The sequence below is a fragment of the Schistocerca americana genome, chromosome 6 (assembly GCF_021461395.2).
Source record: "Schistocerca americana isolate TAMUIC-IGC-003095 chromosome 6, iqSchAmer2.1, whole genome shotgun sequence".
In the NCBI taxonomy this organism is placed as follows: Eukaryota; Metazoa; Arthropoda; class Insecta; order Orthoptera; family Acrididae; genus Schistocerca; species Schistocerca americana.
Window position 1 is genome coordinate 28,338,897 of NC_060124.1, and position 25,287 is coordinate 28,364,183.

The window sequence follows — 25,287 nt, forward strand, 5'->3', positions numbered from 1 at the left end:
AATAGGCTTTTTACACTTCCATGCATTAGCATGCAGAAGTGGATCTATGGAATATATATTGCAATGAAATAAATAAAATAGAATATTGAAAGTCATTGCCTGAGCTGAAGTAGGGGGAGAGGGGATAGAGAAGGATGCAAGGAAGGGATACCAGGAGAGTTGCAGATCTTTCCACAGGTGACTCAGCAGCTGCACAACAAGATGCAAGGAGAGCATAGGAGAGGTAAAGAAAGAGGGAAAGAGGGAGAGGGTTTGGGGAGGGAGGGGGAAAAGGAAGTGGGAGTGGAGATGAAGAGGGAGACTGGAGAGGAGAGAGAAAGGGAGAGGGGTAAAAAATCTGGGGTGGGGGGAAGAAGAGTGGTGGGAGAAGGCAGTGGTAGTCATGCTTAAGGCAAATAGTCTGTGTTAGTTGCACCCAGATCAAAAAATGTGGAAGTTATGTATTTTATTATCCAGTGCAATTTTTATGGAGTAAATGGAGAGTAATTTGAAACAGTGTTGGGTTTATTAATGAATTTACATCTCCATGCAAAGTGACAGAGCTACACTTCCCACAGATGAATATAATTGTAAAACTGTTCTTAGTTGTGCATTCATCTTTCAAACTTTTAACTCTCTTGATGTCCCTTAGCAGTTGTTCCAATAATATTAACTTTAGTTTTTTAAAGTTGTTTATCAGCTATGATATGATGTTTATTGTTTCACAAATTTTTGTAACCTGAAAACCGATTCAGACCTTGCCATTCTTCCCTCAAACAAGGGCTCGACCACAGTGGTGATTAATCATAGTGACTCTGTGGCTGAAGGTCTCCATCAACTTCCCGACACCTCTGCATACAAACCTTAGGAGCATGATCCCATTCCAGAAATCCAGCATAACCTGCTGCAGTTTCTCAAAGCCTTAGGCTCATCCCAAAACCTGATATCTGAATCCATTTCTCTCCTCACACCAGCAACCCCGTGCTCTCCTACCTTTTACCTGGTCACCAAACTCAACCCACATGTCTCCCTACTGTTTGTCCCATTGTAATTGGGTACAATGCTCTCACAAAATGAACACCTGCTCTTGTTGGCCAGCACCTCCAAACTGTTGCCCACAACCTCCAGTCCTACATTCAAGGTATTGTTCACTTCCTTCACTGCCTCTCCACAGGTCCTGTCCTGTTATAACCAGACTCCTTGTTGGTCGCTGTGAATGCTGCATCCTTGTACACCAAGAGCCCTTATTCCCAACGCCTTGTGGCCATGGAATAACGCCTTGTGGCCATGGAATATTACCTTCTCATTCTCCTGGTACCAAACCCACCATTCATTTCCTAATCCTACTAGCCAACCCCATCCTGAATACAGTAAATCCATTTTCGAAAGCCAAATGTATAAACAAATCTGTGGTACTGCCATGGGTACTTGCGTGGTACTATCCTATACCAGCTTACTTCAGGGCCATCTGGAGGAATCCCTCCTATCCAGTCAACACCTAAACTCCCTGTCGAGTTCAGATTCATTGATGACTCGTCATCATCTGGGCTCATAACAAGGACAACCTTTGGGCTTTCCTCCATGACTTCAGTGATTAAAATGGTTCAAATGGCTCTAAGCACTATGCGAATTAACATCTGAGGTCATCAGTCCCCTAGACTTAGAACTACTTAAACCTAACTAACCTAAGGACATCACACACATCCATGCCCTCCAATGCCTACTCCCAAATCAACTTTACCTGTTCCTTCCCGACTCAATAAGCCACTATCCTGGTGTCGATGTCTGCCTCTCAGATGGTTCCATAAATGTGCCTGTTAACATCAAGCACACCAACCACCAACAGTACCTCCACTTTGATAGCTGCCACTCGTTCCATGTTGAAAAGTCTCTTTTTTACAGCCTTGATTCCAAAGGATGCTGCATCTGCAGTGGAAAGCAGGAGTTGGTGATATATACTGATAACCTTTCAAGAGTCTTAATTGACAGACAAACTCAGCTTATAGACAGACAACATCCTAACCAGCTCATCCACAAACAGATCTATGCCATCACCTCCTCTGACACCAGTAAACTTGTTAACCAGCCACTGACCAGCATTCCTCTGATCACCCAGTATGTGAAAAGCTCAACCACATCCTTTCACAGGCTTCTGAAAGATCTGCATCTTTCCCGCTACCCCCTTCTTGCGTCTTCCCTACCCCATCCCCACCTTCATCAGACCAGGCAACTGCTTTCAATAATCAGTAATCAATAATTAGTCTTACCATTACTGTAGGAGTGTGTGCTTGGCTGTCTGTGTTGTTATGTGTGTGAATATGTGTATGAGGTCTGTTCAAAAAATTCCGGGACTTTGTCCACAAAATTTTTCTATGTTTACCTTTTACTTACTGTTCATGATCTCCTTTGAAATACTGACCTCCACAATTGATACACTGCTTCCAAAGCAGTCTTAGTACACATCTTGCTGGATCGTGTGATGCACCATCTGCAAATTTTCTTTTATTTTGTCTATCATTGCAAATCTTTGTCCTTTCAATGGTGTTTTCAACTTCGGAAATAAAAAAAAGTCTGCGGGGGCCAGGTCTGGAGACTACAGAGGGTGAGGCAAAACAGTGAATTTTTAAAAATTTTTTTTTTAATTCAATTTAATTTAATTTTATTTTTTTAATGTGATGAATGTGCAGGTGCATTTCATGATGCAACAGCCATGAATTGTCTCGCCACATTTCAGGCCATTCCCTTCTCACATTTTCTCGCAGGTGTTGCAACATGTCCCGATAGTACCATCAATTAACAGTTTGTCCCCATGGCATGAATTCGTGATGAACTAATCCTTCAAAATCAAAGAAAACTATCAGCATGTCTTTGACATTTGACCTGACCTGATGAGCTTTTTTTGGGTTTGGAAAGCCTTTCCCGACCCATTGTGAAAATTTCACCTTGGTCTCAACATCAAAACCGTAGACCCACATCTCATTATCAGTTACGATTCTTTTAAGCAACATCTCATTCTCATTTGCATGATCCAAAAGTTGTTTACAGATTGTGAGGTGAAGATCTTTCTGGTCATGACTCATGAGCCATGGGACGAACTTGGAAGCAACATTATGTGTCCCGAGATCCTGTGCTAGGATTTAATGACATGATCCAACCAAAATGTTACATTTTTCTGCAAATTCCTCGGGCAGTCAGCTTTTGATTGGTATGTACCATTTCATTGAGATTGCTGACATGTGCATCATCAGTAGACATCAGAGGGCATCCTGAATGAGGGTCATCTCTAACTTTCATTCCCATTTTTAAACTGCATGAACCTTTTGTAACACTGAGTAGCTTAGGCACTCATTGCTGTAGGCTTCCTGTATCATTTGGTGTGTCTGTGTAAGGTTTTTCTTGAGTTTCACACAAAATTTAATGCAGGCACGTTGCTCCTGTAACTCTGCCATCTCGAAATTTGCAAACTGTGCAACAAAACATTCTGCTCAGTACAGCACTAACAATAACTAACAGACATACAACAATGAAGCTTCTGGCAGTTACACATTAAACACAAGGCTTGTACAGGGATGCCAACTGCATTTCCCCCCAGCACACCATTTGTCCAAAATTACGAATGTTCCGGAATTTTTCAAACAGAACTTGCACTTTTACTAGAAACAGAACAAGAGCTTGGAAGCTAGCGTGAATAGTGTGAATAGAGTCCACTGCCGGTGAGTGGGTTGCCTTTCCCCTCTACATTTACATTGATTAAGGTTGCCAGATTTCAGTGATTTATCAGCACTGTCATTTTTTAAATAATTTTATGTACTGCACATTTTCTTCATAATACACTTAACACAATGAAAAGGAGTACTTTTCAGTTGAGCGTGCAAATCTGAACATTTTTTCACCAGACAATTCTGTCTTATAAAAATCACTGCAACTTTCGCCATAATTGAAATAAGTGTAAAATTCGTTTTTTATTATATCAACTGAACATCTGTTTCGCTCATCCCTCCATTGAATGTTCATAATAGAGAAAACTCTCTCCGTGAATGCATTTGAAGTAAATATATTCAAAACAAATGTAACGAAAACTAGAACACTGCATTGTTTTGATGCGCCAATCATTTTTATAATGTAGACTCATCTCTTCTGTGGTATTGTCATAGCATCTAACTTTGCTTTCAAATCCTCATTCCCTTCCTTCCAAAACAAATCAGAAACCATAGCGAGCCCTGAACGTACATTATCTACACAAAGGAAATCAACAATACAAAGTAATATGGCTAATTTCAAAATATTTTGGAACTGAGGTTTTTTTTTCATATGATATGCAATCCATTAAGGATAAAACATTTCTGTCATCAAAATCAAACCATGTATTTAAATATTTCAGACAAACCTTATATGTGTGTGTGTGTGTGTGTGTGTGTGTGTGTGTGTGTGTGTGTGCTGTGTTCGCATTGGTATGTTGATAGAGACACTAACAAACACAAACACACAGACAAAATTCAAGCTTTCGCAACCCACGGTTGCTTCATCAGGAAAGAGGGAAGGAGAGGGAAAGACGAAAGGATGTGGGTTTTAAGGGAGAGGGTAAGGAGTCATTCCAATCCCAGGAGCGGAAAGACTTACCTTAGGGAGAAAAAGGGACAGGTTTACATTCACACACACACACACACACACACAAATATCCATCCGCACATATACAGACATAAGCAGACATATATGTCTGCTTGTGTCTTGCCCAAACTCTTTGCCTTTACATTACACTGTATTAAACAGTAGCCAGTTTGGATTTCAACAGGGTGAATCAACAGTGCAAGCTATTTTCTCCTTCACCCATCAAATCTTAGAACCTTTTAATAATAAATTATCTCTTGTTGTGACCTTTCTAAGGCCTTCAATAGTGTTAACCATGAAATCCTTGCAGCAAAGGCTGAACATTATGGTATAAGTGGATCATCTGGCTCATGGATAAATCCTGCCTAAGTAGCAAAAAGCAGAAGATCATGTTGCACAACTCTGAGGAGCACTCTGTGTCATCTAACTGGGGCTGTATTGGCTGTGGTGTTCCTCAGGGATCTATACTTAGCTCCCTTCTCTTCCTCTTCTTCATTAATAGTCTTCGTTGTGTACTAGCTTTAAAGCTCATTTTATTCTTTTTGCTGATGACACCTCCATCCTCATCAACAAAACAGCCAACCACAATCTTGAGGATTCGGCCAATATCGTCTGTAATGAAGTACTTAATTGGTTTGAAAATAATGTGATATTAAATGTTAATAAGACCCAGTTTGTTCATTTCCAAGTAAGTAAAAAATTGGAGGGTCAATTAAGTATTAAATGTAATGGTAGTGAGTTACTACAAGTTGAGTCATCCAAGTTCCTGGGTGTTTGTACTGGCAGCAGTCAAACATTCTTTATTTTTTCCACTGTCTGTGACCGAGACACCTCAAAAAATGTTCATTTTAGTTACTTCCATGCACTATTGTTGTATAATGTAATTTTGTGGGGTGATCAGCCACTTTCCAAACAAATATTCATTGCCCAAGAGAGAGTCATTAGCACAATGAGCGGACTAGCTTAGACATTTTTGTAGAAACATTTTTAGAAAATTAGGGATACTGACAACTGCGTGTCAATATATATATTCCCTGTTATGTTTCATTGGTAAAAATGAGCAACTATACAAAACCAATGACTCATACCATACCCAAAACACCAGGAGGAAGATGGGACCTCCATTATGACGTAAAAAAACCTTAGTGTTGTACAAAAAGCAATCCACTACATGACCTGCAATGTGTTCAGTGCTCTCCCACCATCACTGAAATAACTTGTCCACAAGCTTGCCAGATTCAAACAACAGCTCAAACACTATCTAATAGATAATTCCTTTTATTCAGTTGAAGAATATTTCAATTGTGTTAATTCTAATTGATTTTCTTTTAATTAAATCTGATGTACTCTTATGCATTACGATAGTTGGAATCATTGTTAACATTACTATGGCATTTGTGTAGCTATTAAGATCTACCCTTATTTTAATTTTTTTAATTGCAATTTTGTCTATGTCTATTAATGTGTATTTTGTCTTACACCTATATCTCCTCTTGCGAGATGGTTTCTTATGTGTTCCTTTTGTATAATTTATAATAATCTGACACATCCATGCGAATATCCTACTTATTGGATTCATGGGATCTAAATAAATAAATAAAATAAATGTATGGTTGTAATTAATAAATTGCCAATTATGTAAAATTTCTTATAAAATTGGAAATGACATTTATGTCTTATTGTTTACAGCAGTTAGCTTACTTTTATTTCTTTTGATGTATAACAAGGGACATATTTTATTTACTCACCATGAATTATTAATAGTCCTTACCCAGTAGAATTGCTTTAAATTGGAAGCCTCTGGTCAAATAGTGTATTTGCTTCAACACCTGCTTGATAACCTTCAGATTTTACAATACCGTAGTGAAGAAGCAGCAAGAACTCTGTTGTTGAATATGTTCTGACTGCATGCCTGACAAGAGGATAATTATTGAGCGGTATAGGTGGCAGATGTGTGAAACTAGCCCGCTACTACCCCACAGCTGGTGATAGTGATATATGTGTGTTTAGTTGTAGTTGTTTTTTTGTGATGATATTTGAGAGAAATGACACATCATGTGTTTACAGTTGTGGGCCCAGGAAAAGACTTCTTCTCATAATATCATGAGGGGTAGGAGAATTCATGATCAGTTTTGTGCCTCTTCTGTGCTTGCACCTTTGACAGAGGCCTATTTGGCTACTCTCTCTGTACAGCCTCACTGTTAACCATTTCATATGAAAAAGTTCTTCTCTTAGAATCATGGAACCTATGGGTATTATATTTGAGGTGGGTAGTCGAAGAGCCTGTATAGATAAACAATATTGTACCTAGTAGCTAGTCCAGAAACAGATTTCCTGGTCTTTCTCTGTCTCTGGAACATCAAACCTATAGCCACTGTGGAACAGCCACTGATCATCATTCCTCAGTACAACAAAGAACTTGAAATTTCAACATTATTCATCTCCACAATATTGACTATCTTTTGTCATGTCCTTAATATCTTAGTCACCCACACACTCTTTGCTATGTTTCTGTACATTCTTATGTTAATCCAACTTATAATCTTGTGCCACAAAGGTAATTCCCCTGTGGATGGCTAGGTACAAAAGCTGTCTTATACATTCATCAGCATCTTTTACCTCAGTCAAAATCCAACAATGAAAAATCCATCATGGGATAATGACAGACTAATGTCTAATTCTAATGAAGACCTGTTTGGCTGGAAGGTTTGTTTGACAGTCTTTTTGTTGTGCCTATCTGCGACGCAGCATCTGCGCTATATGGTGTTTACCTCAGTCAAGTCATAAACTATAAGAGATAGATCCACATGTGAAAGCAGTCACACTATATAAGGGCAGTGCTGCAGTTATTGTTTAGTGTTGTAGTGTTGTATGTGAATGACAACTACATTTTGGCTGCAAAGAGAGCAATGTGTGAAGCCTTCAGTGACTAATGTAGCAGAATTTTATCTAATGATCTGTCACAAAATAAAAAGAAATTGTGTTCATATGTAAAGGTTGCTAAAGGCTATTAGTGACACCAAAGTTAGTGTCTAATCACTTGTGATGGGGCAGGAACTGACATTGAGGGTAGCAAATCAAAAGCAGAAATGCTTAACTACATTTTCAAATGTTCCTTTACAAAGGAAAATTAAAGAGCACTGCCCCAATCTCTGAATGGATGAGTGAAATACATGTTAGTGTCAGTGGTGTTGAGAAATAGCTGAAATTGTTAAAATTGAACAAAACTCCAGTACCCAAAGGGATCCCTAATAGATTCTATACTGAATCTGTGGCTGGTTTAGTCTTTTTAACTATAGTTTATTGTACATCCCTCAAACTAAAAGTCATGCCCAGTAGTTGGAAAAAAGCACAGATCACACCCATTTACAAGATTGGTAGCAGAAGTGATCCACAAAACTATCATTCACTGTCCTTGACATCAATTTGTTGTAGATTCTTGAAACTTATTCTGAAAACTCAAGCATAATCAGATATCTTGAACAGAATGACCACCAACTAGCATGGATTCCGAAAGCATCAGTCATGTGAAATCTTCCAAAAAGCATTTGACTCACTACCATATCTATGTATGTATGTTTGTATCTCTGTATTGTATGAGACAACAAGCTAAATTTGTGACTGGATTGAGAATTTCTTGGTAGGGAGAATGCACCACATTATCTTGGATAGAGAATCATTAACAGATATTGAAGTAACTTTAGGAGTGCTCCGGGGAAGTGTTTTAGACACTTGCTGTTCATTTTGTATATATCTGACGTAGTACGTGATATTAATAGTAACACCAGGCTTTTCGCAGATGATGAAGTTATCTATAATGAAGTACTGTCTGAAACAACCTGCACAAATATTGTCAGATCTTGATTAGATTTCAAAGTAGTGCAAAGATTGGGAACTTGCTATAAATGTTCAGATATGTAAAATGGTGTACTTCACAAAATGAAAAACATAGTATCCTCTGCCTATAGTATCAGTTAGACGTGGTTGGAGTCTGTCGACTCATAGAAATACCTGGGTGTAACACTCTTTAGTGATGTGAAATGGAAAGATCACATAAGTGCATTTGTGGGTAAAGTAGATGGTAACCTTCGCTTTGTTAGTAGAACTAGACTTTTCCCCATAGCTTCACCCATGTATGCATTTGACACATATATTGAACACACTTCCTCCTCCCCCTCTCTGTGTCTCTCTCTTCCTGCCTGTGTCTGTTCACCTCATCCTTCCTTCCACCCCTCTCGGTCTCCTCCTCCCCACTCTCCTTCTTTGTTTATCTCCTCCTCGTACTATCTTTGTCCATTTCCTCTACCCCCTTTCTGTGACTATATCCTTCTCCTCCCTCCATATGGCCATTTCCTTCTGTCCTCCTCCCCTTCTAGCTTTCCATCTCCACCTCCCCCTCTGCCTTTTCCACCTGCTCACTATCCGTCTGCATCTTCCACCTGCCTCATGCACTTCCCTCTCCTCCCCTCCCTCTGTCCATTTCCTCTTCCTCCTCACTCTGTCCATAACCTCCTCTCTCCATCTCAACCTCTCCCCACCCATGTTCGTCAGTACATGCAACCCCCGCAATAAAGTTCATAAAGCAGGTTGATACTACTCCCTTGTCATGCCAGTCACGCAGGACAGGCTACACATCAGGGGCTTGAAATCATTTATTTGCCAATGAAATACAGGCTGCCATGCAAAGCAGGTCGATAAATCAAACTGATACTACTACATTACCCACTTGTCGTGCAGGACAGCCTACATGTCAGGGCCCAGAAAACCTTTTTTTACCCCTGACATGTTGGCTGTCCTGCAAAACACATTGATACTATTATTGCACGAAATTCCTGTCATGCAGGGCAGTCTGCTTGCCATCGGCCGCAACAAACCCATTTTGGTCCTTATCTCCTCTCCTATTGGAGCTAGGAGGCTGTAAACCCCTCAATGCTGATATCCATGAGGCCTACTGTTTCTGTGCCAAATTTGGTTGAAATTGATACAGGTGTTTGGGAGAATATCTCTAACACACACATTCTGATTTATAAGATAACAAATACTGGGATAATACAATCAGTCTACAAAGGAGATTGTTTACAAATCATTCATGCAACCTGTCCCAGCATATTGCTCATCTGTGTGGGACCCATACCAAATAGGGCTAACAAGGGATGTTGAACGTATACAGAGAAAGGCAGCATGAATGGTCACAGATTTGTTTGACCCATGAAAGAGTTTCACAGAGCTAGTGAAGAAACTGAACTGGCAGACTCTTGAAGATAATGTCAACAATTCCAACACAGCCTACTTACAGTTTCAAGAACTGCTTTTAAATGACGACTCTAGGGAAATACTACAACTCCCTACATATTGCTCCCATAGGGATCATGAGGACAACATTAGATTAATTACAGCACACATGGGGCAATTCGACAATCATTCTTCCCATACTCCATACGTGAGTGGAATGGGACAAAGACTGTAATAACTCGTACCATGGGACATACCCTCTGTCGTGCATTACACAGTGGTTTGCTGAGTATAGATGTAGAGAATGTAAGAGAACCTACAGAACTAAATTTAGAATGGCAAAAAGAACAGCATACGAAAGATACATTGAAGGGGCTCCTAATAAGTGCAAAGCTGCATGGAATGTTGTTGCACAAGAGCATTGCAGGAATGAACATAGCATAGCTCTTGACCCGGATAAAGTTAATCGTTTTTTCATGGACTCTGTAAGTGATATCAGTAACAAAATTGAAACAACAACCACTAATGCAAGTGATCTACTTAAGCAACAACAACCTGCAAACATACCTTTAAATGGAGCACAATCACACCCACTGAGATTACAAAGGTAGTGGCAAAGTTCTCAAACTCCAAGAGCATGGACTACTCTTGGTTGTCCAATTACATAATTAAAAAAAAACAGTGCATATAATTAGTGAACCATTGGCCTTTCTGTTTAATAGGTGTCTAGAGTTTGGAGTCTATCCTACAACTCTGAAAATATCGAAAGTTATCCCAGTGTATAAAAAAGGGGACAAAGATGATCTCAAAAATTACCGACCAGTTTCAATAGTTCCCATTTTCTCGAAAATATTTGAATCTCTTATTTATAACCAACTAAACTACTACTTTGAGTCGCATAACTTACTCTCTAATAGTCAATTTGGCTTCCGCAAGGGAAGAAATACCACCACTGTTGTTCTTTCAATTGTGAATGAGGTAATAACTGCCTTCGAGAATAAAAATGTGATTTAAGTAAGGCATTTTACTGCTTTTCTCATGATATCTTACTTGCTAAACTCAAATTCTATGGCGTACAAGACTCTGCGTTGGCAGTAATTGAATCATACCTAAACAATAGGAAGCAGTTTGCCTCTGTCAGAAACAGAAACTCACAATTGCTAGAAGTTAAGACAGGAGTCCCACAAGGTTCTGTCCTTGGGCCCTTCTTTTTTATAATTGCAGTCAATGATTTACCTCATTGCATCCCCAATATTGTTATTTGTTATGCTGATGACACAACTTTGCTTGCTCAGCACGAGAACCTATCAGTTCTGCAAGATATGATGCAAGATGGCATGGAAGCAGCTCTAAATTGGTTCTCATCAAATACACTGCTTTGCAATCCTGATAAAAACCAACAGATTATACTAGGATTGTCAAAAGAGGTAGAGGTGAAAGCAGTTAAAATTCTAGGAATTCATGTAGACTCTTAAGTTAATGTGGGAAACACACATCAACCATACCTGCACAAAATTGTCTCGAGTTACGTATTTAATGTGGAAACTGAGACGCCTGGTGGCAAAAGAATATTTAAGAGTTATTTATTTTGGACTCTTTCAGTCACATACAGAGTATGGACTGCTGATATGGGGACAATCTCTTCACATCACTGAAGTTCTAAAAATTCAGAAGAAAGTGATACGGGCAATGAGCAATTCTGGTAGATCAGAGTACTCCCGGCCACTGTTCATTCAACTGAAAATATTAACAGTTATTAATCTTTATATGTACACCTCAGCATTGTATGCAAAAAGTAATATAGCAGATTTTGAAATGAGGGAAAGCATACACCACCATAATACCAGAGGCAAAACAAAATTAGACATACCTAGACACAGGCTGACAAGAACAGGGAATTCCCATTTAATCAATAGTCTAAAAATATTTAATAAACTTCCATTTTCTTCTTGGTCATCTCACATAAGTAGATTCAGGAGCAAGCTACTAAATTGGTTACTAATGAATCCTTTTTACAATATAACAGAATTTATGAATATAAAATCAATCAACATTAATGTTTAACGATTTCATTATGTGATGTCACTGAATGTATTTACCTTATGTTATGGTGTATGTTATCATCTATGGGCACTATTTGCAATGCTCATTTAGCTTTAAGGGGCTCCGGAACGCTCTATACTTGCAATGTTAAAATAACGCCTATAAATTACATCTTTCCTCACAAAGTATTTGAGGTAGGAAGTTGAACTTTTTACAGATTATTTATTGGAATATGGGCTACAACTTAACACAGGGATTTTACAAAATTTTAGTTCAGTTATTAAAGATGATTTTTTTGCAATTGTAATGAAAATTCACAACATTTTTTGCAATTTTTTATTTATATATTCAAAAATATACAGTTTTTTTGGAAAAAGGCTGTGTTAAATTATGCAGAAGGTACTGTGTAACATTTACTGAAAGTTTGAAACAAATATGTTTGGAAGATCCTTAGAAAACATGTAATTAGTATGAGAAAATAAAAGTTTTGGGAATCGAGCGACAGATATTGGATTAACTTTTTAGTGCATTCCAGGTCCATAGGATGGATTATCTTCATCCTCTGCAAACTACTCCTGTTTACTCTTGCTTGTATTTCTAGACTCTTTACAGCCCTGTCTGCAGCCCAAAGGCGTTCCTTGTCTAAAGCAAGCATCGCTCGTTGTTGTGTTCGTAGATTTTGCTACCATTTTCTTCAGTTGCAGTTACTGCAACACTGTTCCAAAAGGTGGTCATGTATGAACACTTATCACATTTCAGTTGTATTTCACTAGCAAGTCCTACGTGCTTTATTATGGAGAGTTCCAGACCAACTTCACTACAATGAATACATCTTACACAGTTTGAAAAAATTCCTTTGAGAACCGACATATCAAATATTTCATTCACATCCGATTCGCCCATAAAACATTCATAGTTTTCACTCATTGAACCAAGCTTCTTCTGTGAAGTATTTTCTTTCCCACTTTGACTGCTATGGGCAGGTAAACTTGAGAGATTAGGTTCACTCACTTGGTTATCGTCTTTATTGTTTACAGTAATAACACATACCTTTGGCTTTCCAACATTTCTCCTGTTCTTAAAAGCCTTCAGAGGATTTCTAATAACTTTACTTTTACTCATTATTATACTTCAACAAAACAGAGACTCAACAAACAGAATTAATTACAAATACTTTCGAGATAACGACAGAGTAAATAAACATGAAACAATTGACAATCACACCAGCGATATATATTGAACCATCACAGGTTAGCCACAACACATACTTTATCTCACATCACTAAAATGTACCTGATGAACACGGACGTTAATAATAACACCATCTGACAGCAGTTTAACAGCGCCACAGTGGGTCACGCCCATGTAGAACACATTTCAAAAAAAATTTAAAAATAGTTGTAGTCTTCGGAATTGAATAAATTATATATCTATTAAAAGGTAATAGTCTGCAGATTCAGAAAACGCAAAAAAGTAAAAATTGAACTTTTCGTGATTTTGAGCCTTTCCGGAGCCCCTTAAGGTACTATTCAAGGAAAGTGTTATATGATATCCATGCCTATTCCACCTCAGGTGGTCAATGGTGAATAAAGAATCTGAATTAGATGTAAACTGCACCACTCATCAATCTGCCACAATTAAGTGATTGTCTTTCATCATTTTTGTTAATTGTACTTGATTTGGTGTTTCTTGTAATTTTTCTATCATCTACATGCAAAACAAGACTAGTATCTGCTAATATTACTAATCAAAGATTATTAATATACTGAAGAAAAGATGAGGGCTCTTAAGGTGGACTCTTGAAGGACACTATGTGTAACTAGTTCCCAGACAGTTGAAGAGTTATAGCTTAATATAAATCTCTTTCCTATTGTGAGATCCTTTGTTTAATGTTAGAGAGGTATTACTTTAACCATCTGTGCAAGTACCTAGAACAGAACATAAAATTTACCAGTAGTCTGTACTTTGTTTTTTGTTGAATTAAGTACATAACATCAGTAAACTTCACAGTGTTCTTAAAAGTAAAAATGTAAATGTAGATATACAGGGTGTTACAAAAAGGTACGGCCAAACTGTCAGGAAACATTCCTCACACACAAATAAAGAAAAGATGTTATGTGGAGATGTGTCTGAAAACGCTTAATTTCCATGTTAGAGCTCATTTTAGTTTCGTCAGTATGTTCTTCCACCTACGCTCAATGGAGCACGTTATCATGATTTCATATGGGATACTCTACCTGTGCTGCTAGAACATGTGCCTTTACAAGTACGACACAACATGTAGTTCATCCACGATGGAGCTCCTGCACATGTCAGTCGAAGTGTTCGTACGCTTCTCAACAACAGATTCGGTGACCGATGGATTGGTAGAGGCGGACCAATTTCATGGCCTCCACGCTCTCCTGACCTCAACTCTCTTGACTTTCATTTATGGGGGCATCTTGTCTACACAACCCGGATACCAAATGTAGAGACTCTTCGTGCACGTATTGTGGACGGCTGTGATACAATACGCCATTCTCCAGGGCTGCATCAGCGCATCAGGGATTCCACGCAACGGAGGGTGGATGCATGTATCCTCGCTAACGGAGGACATTTTGAACATTTACTGTAACGAAGTGTTTGAAGTCACGCTGGTACGTTCTGTTGCTGTGTGTTTCCATTCCATGATTAATGTGATTTGAAGAGAAGTAATAAAATAAGCTCTAACATGGAAAGTAAGCGTTTCCTGACACATGTCCACATAACATATTTTCTTTCTTTGTGTGTGAGGAACGTTTCCTGAAAGTTTGGCCGTACCTTTTTGTTACACCCTGTATATTATAACCCATCTTTGTAGTTATGTCATCATTTATTCTGGTTGACTTTTCTTTCCTGTATATCAACTAATTTAGTTTTATATAAATAAGGTTGTTTGTTTAACTGATCACAGCTTAATATGTTGGGATCTTCTTGCTCACAGTAATAACAGAATACCATTTTGGTTAACAGTTGTTACTCCCAATATTAATGTTATGCACGACAAAAAGTTATAGGCTTTAATGAAAAATTTTAAGTCATTTACTATTCATTATTTTTTTATTTAGTTTTTATTGGTCTCTGATACCATTGTGCTTGTCAAAATTTTTTTGTGTATGTGAGTTTCACCCATAATGATCTTTAATGCTTCATATGACGTGCACTGTGAGAGTGTGCCAGTTAAAAACTGAGGATGGTACTATTAATGTTTAGTGTTGTATACAACTGGTAATACAGCCAAGCTGTGTTTTCCATCAAAGTCCATAGACTATGCACCGTAGCTCTTGATTTTGCAGTGAGCAGTGATAAAGACAGTTAAGAATATCTTGGAGTTTTATGATGAATCATAACTTCATTTTCCCAGTTAATCTTGCAATTTAATCAAAAAAATTGTATTTGTTCTTTTTACTGTCATACATTGTGTTACAGAAAAAGTGTTGCTTGATTCTTATGTTAATTGTTTATTGTCTGTATTTGTATTGTTTTTGTAAAATTGATCTTTATTTTTATTGTTATTGTGAAATTGATAATTAAGTCTTTCCTATATCTTTGAAGGGGGAAGATTACAGGTCTGTGCCGTGCTCTGAGCAATCAGATAATTATTAAATGCCAGCGTTCAGTAAACCTGGATGAAATATTCTCAGGATATACTAGAAAAGGAATTAAAACGTTAGAGGCCTGCATCTCATGCTGTGTAAAGTACAGATTTATTTACGAAAAAGTAAGTTGTATTCTAATTTTTTTCAGTTTCCAGTATTACTGATTCTCCTTTCAAGTTTTTCTAGATTATTCCACTTCTGGGTTTAGATTGCTGAGGCCCACACGGAATATTCTAAATGCCAGTGGGATTTAGATAAAGCATCAATATTCAATCATGTTGATTCATTCACCCAAAGATGCCGAGACATGGTGGAAGTATGTGAAGCCATGAGAGTCTTTGGGAGGTATGGTAGTTTTGTACATAAAGTCATTTGATATTTTGTGTGGAGAAGTTCCTTGCTGACTTTTTGACTCTATTCAGGATGGATGAGACAGAAGTAATACCAAGGCCCATGTTTGGAGGGACAGAAGGTCCTGAGTTTGAAGCCACATGTGATAAAGTTGAGAGCACTTTCCGCTGTAGTCTCCAGGCAATACAGGATGTAAAACATACAATATTGGAAGTGCAGGCAACATCATGGTACAGTGATATTATCAGGTAAAAACCAATGGAGTTACAGTTTTTTAGTGTATATTTTAACTAGTTTTAGGTTTTGGTTTCTAATGTCAACAGATGTGGTTCATTCAAAGTGCTTGTGTAACTACAGATGCTTTTTACTTAAGTTCTTCTGGTACTACAGTTGTTTTATGTTCGAAAGATTCTTGGAGAAAGATTTGACCATGACCCTGCTTGTCTGTGGTTTACACATTTGCCAAACAGTATCAGCAATTTAGGTTTGAGTATATTCATGATTGTTTCTGATTATTATTTTTTTATCAATCACCACTTGTCTCTTGAGTGATTATGAAAAATGACATTAAGTTAGCTCATTTTTTTAAAAAATCTAGTGGCATTTGAGTCTTAACATTTCATATAGTTTATTGATGGGGTCATACACCATCAATTATACATCAGTTGAGGGTAAGGTATTGGAACAAAACTGTGTTTCCACCAAATTCTTTTTCTATTCACAATAACAGTATGAGAGTAGTAGCTGTGCAACAAATAAAACAGAATTCTAGCAGTTTTAATTCTACTGTTTTCTTGTTGTCAGCTATGGAGTTGCCAAGGGCCACCTGCAGCTTCTTTGATGGCCAGATGTGTTTTGGACTGAAATTACCAAGCTATAACTTTCAATACTCAGATACATCTCCTACTAAATGACTTCTTACAAATTGTGTCCTACTGTCTCTTGCAAAATTGTTAGAAAAATTAACAGAATGTGCATCACCTACGAGGGGCGTTTGGAAAGTCCGTGAAAAAATAAAAACTACTTACGTGTTTGGGTTAAACATTTTTTATTATTCAACATAGTCTCTTTTTAGACTTTATACACTTTGTTCAATGCTGTTCTAATTTGTTGATACCTTCCGAATAATAGGAATTGTCCAAGTCTGCAAAATAGCTATTATTTGCTGCAATCACCTCCTCGTTTGAATAAAATCTTTGTCCCACCAGACATTCCTTCAAACTGGGGAACAAATAGTAGTCCATGGGGGCCAAGTCTGGATGATAGGGGGGATGTGAAATGAGTTGGAATCCTATTCAGATTAATTTTGCGACCACAACTGCTGAGGTGTGTCCTGGTGCATTGTCATGTTGGAAAAGGACTTTTTTGTGGTCCAGTTGCCGGTGTTTTTCTTGCAGCTCGGTTTTTTTCTTGCAGCTCGGTTTTCAAACGGTCCAATAATGATGAATAATGAGGATCATCCCTTGCGAATCCCAAAAGACAGTCGCCATAACCTTTCTGGCCGAAGAAATGGTCTTCGCCTATTTTGGTACAGATTCTCTCTTGGTAACCAATTGTTTAGATTGTTGTTTGGTCTCAGGAGTATAGTAGTAATGTATCCATGTTTCATCCACAGTGACGAAACGATGATTAATGTCCTGTGGATTCTTCCTGAACAGTGCAAACCATCCTTGCAACAATTCACATGATTCCGTTTTTCGTCAAGCATTAGCAGTCGTGGAACCCACCTTGCGGATAGCTTTCTCATGTCCAAATGTTTATGCAAAATATTATGTACCCGTGCATTTGAGATGCCCACAGCACTAGCAATCTCACGCACTGTAACTCTTTTGTAATCCATCACCATATCATGGATTTTATCAGTGATTTATGGAGTCATAACCTCCACAGGGCTTCCAGAATGTTCAGCATCACCTGTGCCCATATGACCACTCCGAAAATTTTGAAACCACTTATAAACTGTTCTAATCGAAGGTGCAGAGTCACCGTAATGTTTATGAAGCTTCTCTTTAGTCTCCTGAGGCGTTTTGCCTTTCATAAAGTAATGTTTAATCAGCACACGAAATTCTTTTTTGTCCATTTTTTGACAATCACTCGACTTGCTTGATTCACACGAATGCCAAACAATAAATAGAGCAATACGGGTGAAACTTAGCATGCATTCTTTCCAAAGATGCTACTAACTAAACATGACCTCGATACGTGCCGGTGGTGCCATCTCTCGGACTTTGCATGGACTTTTGAAATGCCCCTCCTAATGGGTGATAATAGAAGATATTTTTAAAAATGTGGCTGTTTACTTCAAACCAAAATTATTCCTGTTAGCCGTTTCTTGACTTCCAGTTATCCACAGTTGTTTGTAAGAGGTAAAGTTTCTCAAAATAATGTTATACAGAACAATTGTTTCTAAATATGATTCTTGTAATGCTCTTATTCAGACATAGACACATGCAACAGTGCAGTTTCTCAAAATAATGAGAAATTTTGTTATACAGAACAATTGTTTCTGAATATGATTCTTGTAATGCTCTTATTCAGACATAGACACATGCAACAGTGCATCAAATGATATTTAAAGTGACCTGTGTCAGTGATTTCATAAAAGTGGAGAAATAAGAATACAGTATCATGAAATTATTAATTTATTCACTTATTTGGCATACAACAAATATCCCCATTTATGCTGCAACAAGTTGTATACATTGAAATATCTTCTTATGAAACACATGAATTAACTGATGTAGTATGAAAATAGTAGAATTACCAGTTTAACAACAGGCTTTCTATCTGGCTAAAGTAAATATTTTGATCGAAATACTGTGAAAACAGAATTTGAATGATAAGTACAGCCTGGATGTACAAGTACAATGGGAACAATTATTTCCCACAAAGTGACGGAGGGCAGGAGAGTACTTTTTTTGGGGGGGGGGGGGGGAGGCAAATATGAACATCAGTAAGTATACACAGCCTGATGAAAAAAGAAAAATACCCGGTGTTATTTACTGTTTTATGAATATGTGATCTTGTCCTTTATATGTTTATATTAATTCCTGTTTATTGTCGATCTGAAGATGATCTTATAAAAAGATCGAAACTGGTCACCACATTAAAAAAGTTATGTGATCAAGACTGCTTCCAGTTTATTTATAATAATTACAGATCACTGTTTTTCTATATAAGAAGTATGTTCTTTAAAATGTTAAAAACACCCAGAGGAGAAAATGAAATGAAATAAAACTTCACGGGTTGAAAGGGGAAGTGATGTCATTTCAGTGATAACAGAACCAAGCCAAAGTTACAAAGAATGTTGCAGCATGAGCCCACTTATCAGTATGACTTTGCACCTCCTCTGGCTTAAATACCTGCACTGATTCATTTGGAAAGGGTGTCATAAAGCCATTGCATCCTTTACTGAGGTAAGTTGGCTAGCAACTGTTGTAACTGGCCACTGCAGTACCTCAAAATCACACACACAATTTGTTGAGACGCATGCCATTTGTGGATGAGCATTGTCCTGTTGAAAACTGGCTCTATGATATTGCTGCATGAGAATAACACATGAGGAACTACTGTTATGTACCAATGTGTCGTTAAGAGTACCACAAGTCACTTCCACCCAGGACACAAAGTCGTAACACACGGCACCCAACACCATGACACATCGTGCCTCTCCAAAACATTGGAGAAAGACATCTCATCCTGTGGCCATATTCTCTGAAAATGGGCGGCTGGGTAGTGCAGAACTGTAATTCATCCCTGAACACATTGTAATGTCATCCATTAGAAGCTTTTTGTGTTGTGATGTTAATGGCAGCCTACACTTGGAATGGTAATTTTCTAGTCTGGCTGCTGCTAATATCCAACCAAAGATGGAGGATGACACAGATTACTTGTTCTTGAGTGGTAGGTGCAGATGTGAAGGAGTTACAATGAGCATTGTGCACTGTACAGTGATTCGCCCATATGGTGGACATACATTGTTAGCTGGAATTTGGTTGATGAGTATGCCAGGCCTCACATTCCCATGTAGTCCACCATCAGGCCACTGTCACATCTGAATGATCCACAAATCTAGGCATTGCACGGTTCAATCAACTGGTCAAATGGAGACTGAAAATGAGGCGCCTTTCAAATCCTGTCAACACTTTCTCTTGTGAGCGCAAGACATTTCCACGTCCTTCATGTTGATCACTCAGTGTCTGCTGCTGTTCATGCCCCTATTGTACCCTACTAGGCCTGGTAACAAAACTAAATTTGAACATTTTCATACCCACCCATGTTGTGTTCAAGTACAAAGTTACGCTGACATGTGCACCAATGGAGCTTATGTGGTATGGTAGCCCTCTACCTTCCACCACTTCATTTTGGAACTACAGCAGTTGGATTCAAAGATATGGGTGTCAAAAGAGGTCATCACAGTGGAAGTGTACTAACCTGATTGTAGACTAAAGTTCCATGGTGATGCAGCAGAATTGAAGTTTCATAATCTTATAGTATCTTAGATGATGGCATCACAGTTCAGCAATATATGGAACATTAATCACATTCAAGTGATGTCCATTTTATCTTACACTGTTCTTTATATTTCACAAATATCGTGCTAGCACTTAGATACTGTGTTTATTCTCAGTGGCAGTACATGTCGTAAACAGTTCATGACAGACTTAAAACTCTTGTCTGCACACTACATTCTAAACTTTTAGAAATCAAAGTTTGTAAAACAATAGTCAACTATGTACATTTCTCATAGTGAATCCAGAACACTGATTTGTACACACAATTTGATAAAAATATATTAGTGCATCAGGCTGCTAACTTTCGTGGATATGTAACCCAACTATTGCAACAGTTTCAGAATCATAGATGTTGCTTTTGTAACTTCTGGTTGTAAACTTGTTATATAATTTTACTCTTGTGATTGCTGGGCATGGGCAGGGTACTCTTCACTATATAATGTGAACCGAGTGAGTGCGAGCTTTCACATAGGTGATGACTGTGTGCTTCTTGGATGCTGACAGAATGTTTTTGGTTGGAGTAGAGTAGATATAGACTGGTGTAATGATAAGTTGTGATTTTATTAATTAAATATTATTTTAAAAACCGGTGAAGGTCAGAATCATTAGTAGTAGAGTTGATTTGTTGAATTCAACCATAATCTGATTTAACCCTTTAACTGACAACTATGTGTGAGACTCGTGGTCAGGTATTCGGACCAAATGTGGGTATCACAAGCTTGGCCTTTGGTTCATATGTCAGGCAAAATGTAAACTTCATGAACCTGACCTGCAGCACTTTGGTTGGGCCAAATGAAAACATCACAGTCGTGGCCTGTGGTACAACAGTTGTGACTTGTGATGTGCCCCACCACATACAGCACAGGCCAGGCTCATGATAGATTCTTATTATCACACTCAGTTACGTTTTATTCTTGGTCATGTTTGCACATTGAAATATATGTTCTTGAATGTTAGGGACGTATCCGCACAAAATGTTTTCAAAATGTAAATGTGATGAGAACAGTGAGCATTATGTCAATACTTCTGCAACCAACAGTGACAGTAGTGACATCGTACATCCTGTATGACAAAAACACAGGCTATTAGTTATTGAGGATGATAATGCTGATGAAGATCAACTACCAGTGACTCCTGGCATAAAAGAGGCAACCGTACATGAGGTAGGAGTAAATAAAAGAGGGCTAGATATACAGGGTGGAGCAGAGGAAACACATGTTTTTCACTGTTGAATGACTGGGACATGGTTCGATAAAAATAATAAAAACATGCATTAATTGATAGATTTTTTAATGCAGTTTTGAAATATACATACTTTAATTAGGCTTGAAAAATAATGTCTTGGAGATGACGTCCTTCTTGCTGGATACAAATTTGGATCCTCTCCAAAAAGTTACCCATGGCTCCCTGCAACATTTCATGGAATTCTTCAGGTCATTGATTGTGCGAGGCTTGTTCATGTAGACTTTTGATTTTAAATACCCCACAAAGAGAAGTCGCATATTGACAAATTGAGTGAGCGAAGAGGCCAGTAAACATCACCATATCTCGAAATAACGTGTCCTGGGAACATTTGTCAAACCACTTCCATGGGTGCTCTTGCCATGTGAGCTGTGGCACCATCCTGCTTGATGCCTTTCAAGTTCAACACAGCATGTTGTTATCAATGGAGAGACGTCTACAGACGTTAAAGTAACCTCTGGCGTGCCACAGGGGAGTGTTATGGGACCATTGCTTTTCACAATATATATAAATGACCTAGTAGATAGTGTCGGAAGTTCCATGCGGCTTTTCGCAGATGATGCTGCAGTATACAGAGAAGTTGCAGCATTAGAAAATTGTAGCGAAATGCAGGAAGATCTGCAGCGGATAGGCACTTGGTGCAGGGAGTGGCAACTGACCCTTATCATAGACAAATGTAATGTATTGCGAATACATAGAAAGAAGGATCCTTTATTGTATGATTATATGATAGCGGAACAAACACTGGTAGCAATTACTTCTGTAAAATATCTGGGAGTATGCGTGCGGAACGATTTGAAGTGAATGATCATATAAAATTAATTGTTGGTAAGGCGGGTACCAGGTTGAGATTCATTGGGAGAGTCCTTAGAAAATATAGTCCATCAACAAAGGAGGTGGCTTACAAAACACTCGCTCGACCTATACTTGAGTATTGCTCATCAGTGTGGGATCCGTACCAGATCGGGTTGACGGAGGAGATAGAGAAGATCCAAAGAAGAGCGGCGCGTTTTGTCACAGGGTTATTTGATAACCGTGATAGCGTTACGGAGATGTTTAACAAACTCAAGTGGCAGACTCTGCAAGAGAGGCGCTCTGCATCGCGGTGTAGCTTGCTCGCCAGGTTTCGAGAGGGTGCGTTTTTGGATGAGGTATCGAATATATTGCTTCCCCCCTACTTATACCTCTCGAGGAGATCACGAATGTAAAATTAGAGAGATTAGAGCGCGCACGGAGGCTTTCAGACAGTCGTTCTTCCCGCGAACCATACGCGACTGGAACAGGAGAGGGAGGTAATGACAGTGGCACGTAAAGTGCCCTCCGCCACACACCGTTGGGTGGCTTACAGAGTATAAATGTAGATGTAGATGTATATGTAACTGCAGTTCCTCCCTTTACACAAAAATAAGGTCCAACAATCCCCATCTTTGAAATGTAGCACCACACTGTTACTTTTAAACTGTGGAGAGGTCTTTAGTGTAATTCATGTGGGTTCTCCGGCGTCCAATCCAAACAAATTGGAACATTGACCTAACTGTCTAGAATATGTGCTTCATCACTCATGAAGACTATAGCATCTGCATCGCCCATTATGCGACAAAACTCTCTGCGCTGCACAAAATCCCCTTCACTAAGCTGCTGGATGATCATTATCTTGTACGGGTGAAGTTTATGATCATCGTGTAAGATGCGATGAAGTGAACGACATGACATACCCAGCGCTACAGCCTGTCATCTAGCTGATCGTTTCGGACTAACAAGAACTGCTGTTCTCACTCGGTCTACATTTTCCAGAATATGAACTGAACGGGGAAGACCAGGTGGTTTATTTTTCATCACAGATCCAGTACTTCTAAATGCTGCAACCTGTCGGAGTACAATATTTCGATCAGGCACTGCACCTCGACGTCCCACTCTAAAATTTTGACCCAAAATATGTTGCACTGTGACTACGGAATCATTGTTTGTAAAGTACTGCTCGACAATGAACACACGATGCTCTACACTCCAATGCTCCATAGTGACTGAAACTGCATTGTATTGGCAGTCTGCCAACATTCGTTCGAGGTCAATACCCCCTCTCATCGCTTCATACTAGCAGTTCAAAAAACACGTGTTTCCTCTGCTCCACCCTGTATTTAATGTAATATTTGATAACATGGTCTGGGAGAATATTGTAACCAATACTAACCAGTACGCAGAACAAACACAAACCAATCCAAACAGAATACAAGGACTCAATAACAACCGGTTTCCTGTGAATTGTAAAGGAACTAAAAGATATTTTGTGTTGTCTATAAGAATTGCACGGATGAAGAACCAACTGAATTGGTCGAAGAGGGCTGTTACAGAGGCACCCATATTTCGAAATACAGTGCTGCCAAAAAGATATCTGCAAATTACGAGACATTTGCACTTTACAGACAATGATCTGGTTACCATCACAGACAAATTGAGTAAAATAACACCTGTGATAAAGTATTTGAATCAAAATTTAAAGAAGTTATACAATGAAATACAACATCACTATCGATAAATTACTCGGGTAATTTAAAGGCGATGTATCTTACAAACAATGCAATTCATCAAAAAGGGATCAATTTGGTATTAAATTTTACGAATTATGTGAGTCAGATTCAGGTTATTGCTACGACTTTAAAATATATACAGACCACAGTAAGATAAACTGTGATATAGCACCTCCAAAGCTATCACAGTCAGTGTTATTATGCCTGGGTAATTGATGCTTTTTATACTTTTTATCAAACTTGTGTATGACGCTATCACATGATTATAAAACAAATGTCATTGGCACAATATTTTCAAATAGAAAGAATTTGCCAAAAGATTTCTGTAAACTAAAATTAAATAAGATGGAATACAGAATAAGGAGCTGCAATCGGATACTCGCTGTGAAGCTATATGTTCACATTATGTGATGAAAAACATGAACCAGTAGAAATGATTGTACAAGGATGTAATTATGCTTCAAAACCAAGTGCTTACAACAAGGGAATGAATGGAATTGATTGGCAAGACCAAACACTTGCAAGCTTCCCAATCATGAGGAAATATAGGAAAGAATATAAAAATATTTTCTTTTATGTGTTCAATATTGGTATTTTCGATTTGTACAAAATGGTTCAAATGGCTCTGAGCACTATGGGACTTAACATCTGTGGTCATGAGTCCCCTAGAACTTAGAACTACTTAAACCTAACTAACCTAAGGACATCACACACATCCATGCCCGAGGCAGGATTCGAACCTGCGACTGTAGCAGTCATGCGGTTCCGGACTGAGCGCCTAGAACCGCTAGACCACCATGGCCGGCGATTTGTACATTTTGTGCAGATATTGGTATTTTCAATTCATATATTCGTGCAACAAAACAAATAATGGGGGTAAGAACAGATTTACATTGATTATAGGTTTGAAATAGCCACATCATTACTGGAGAATATACCAGATTATACAGGACAGGGATGAGTACTGTACAGAGATTTACAAGAGAGACTGCATGTGAAACACTGGGCCCATTTTCCTAAGCACAATGACCCAACTGCATCAAAATCGATGCCATCAGGACTCTGTAAAGTTTGCATGAAAAATAAAAATTGTAGTGAAACAGTTTGGGCGTAAAGAAATGTAAAGTTCACTTAAATTATTACACTCCTGGAAATTGAAATACGAACACCGTG

The 25,287-nt window shown here is 38.3% G+C and overlaps 1 protein-coding gene across 1 annotated transcript in view; it reads left to right on the forward strand.

The window, feature by feature from the left end:
- Nucleotides 1-25,287, forward strand: part of LOC124619703 (dynein axonemal heavy chain 2) — a 1,014,172-nt gene that overhangs the window by 67,469 nt on the left and 921,416 nt on the right. Inside the window, 3 exon segments of the mRNA XM_047146260.1 lie at nucleotides 15,436-15,601; nucleotides 15,688-15,824; nucleotides 15,902-16,078. Of these exon segments, the coding sequence (XP_047002216.1) occupies nucleotides 15,436-15,601; nucleotides 15,688-15,824; nucleotides 15,902-16,078 (480 nt within the window).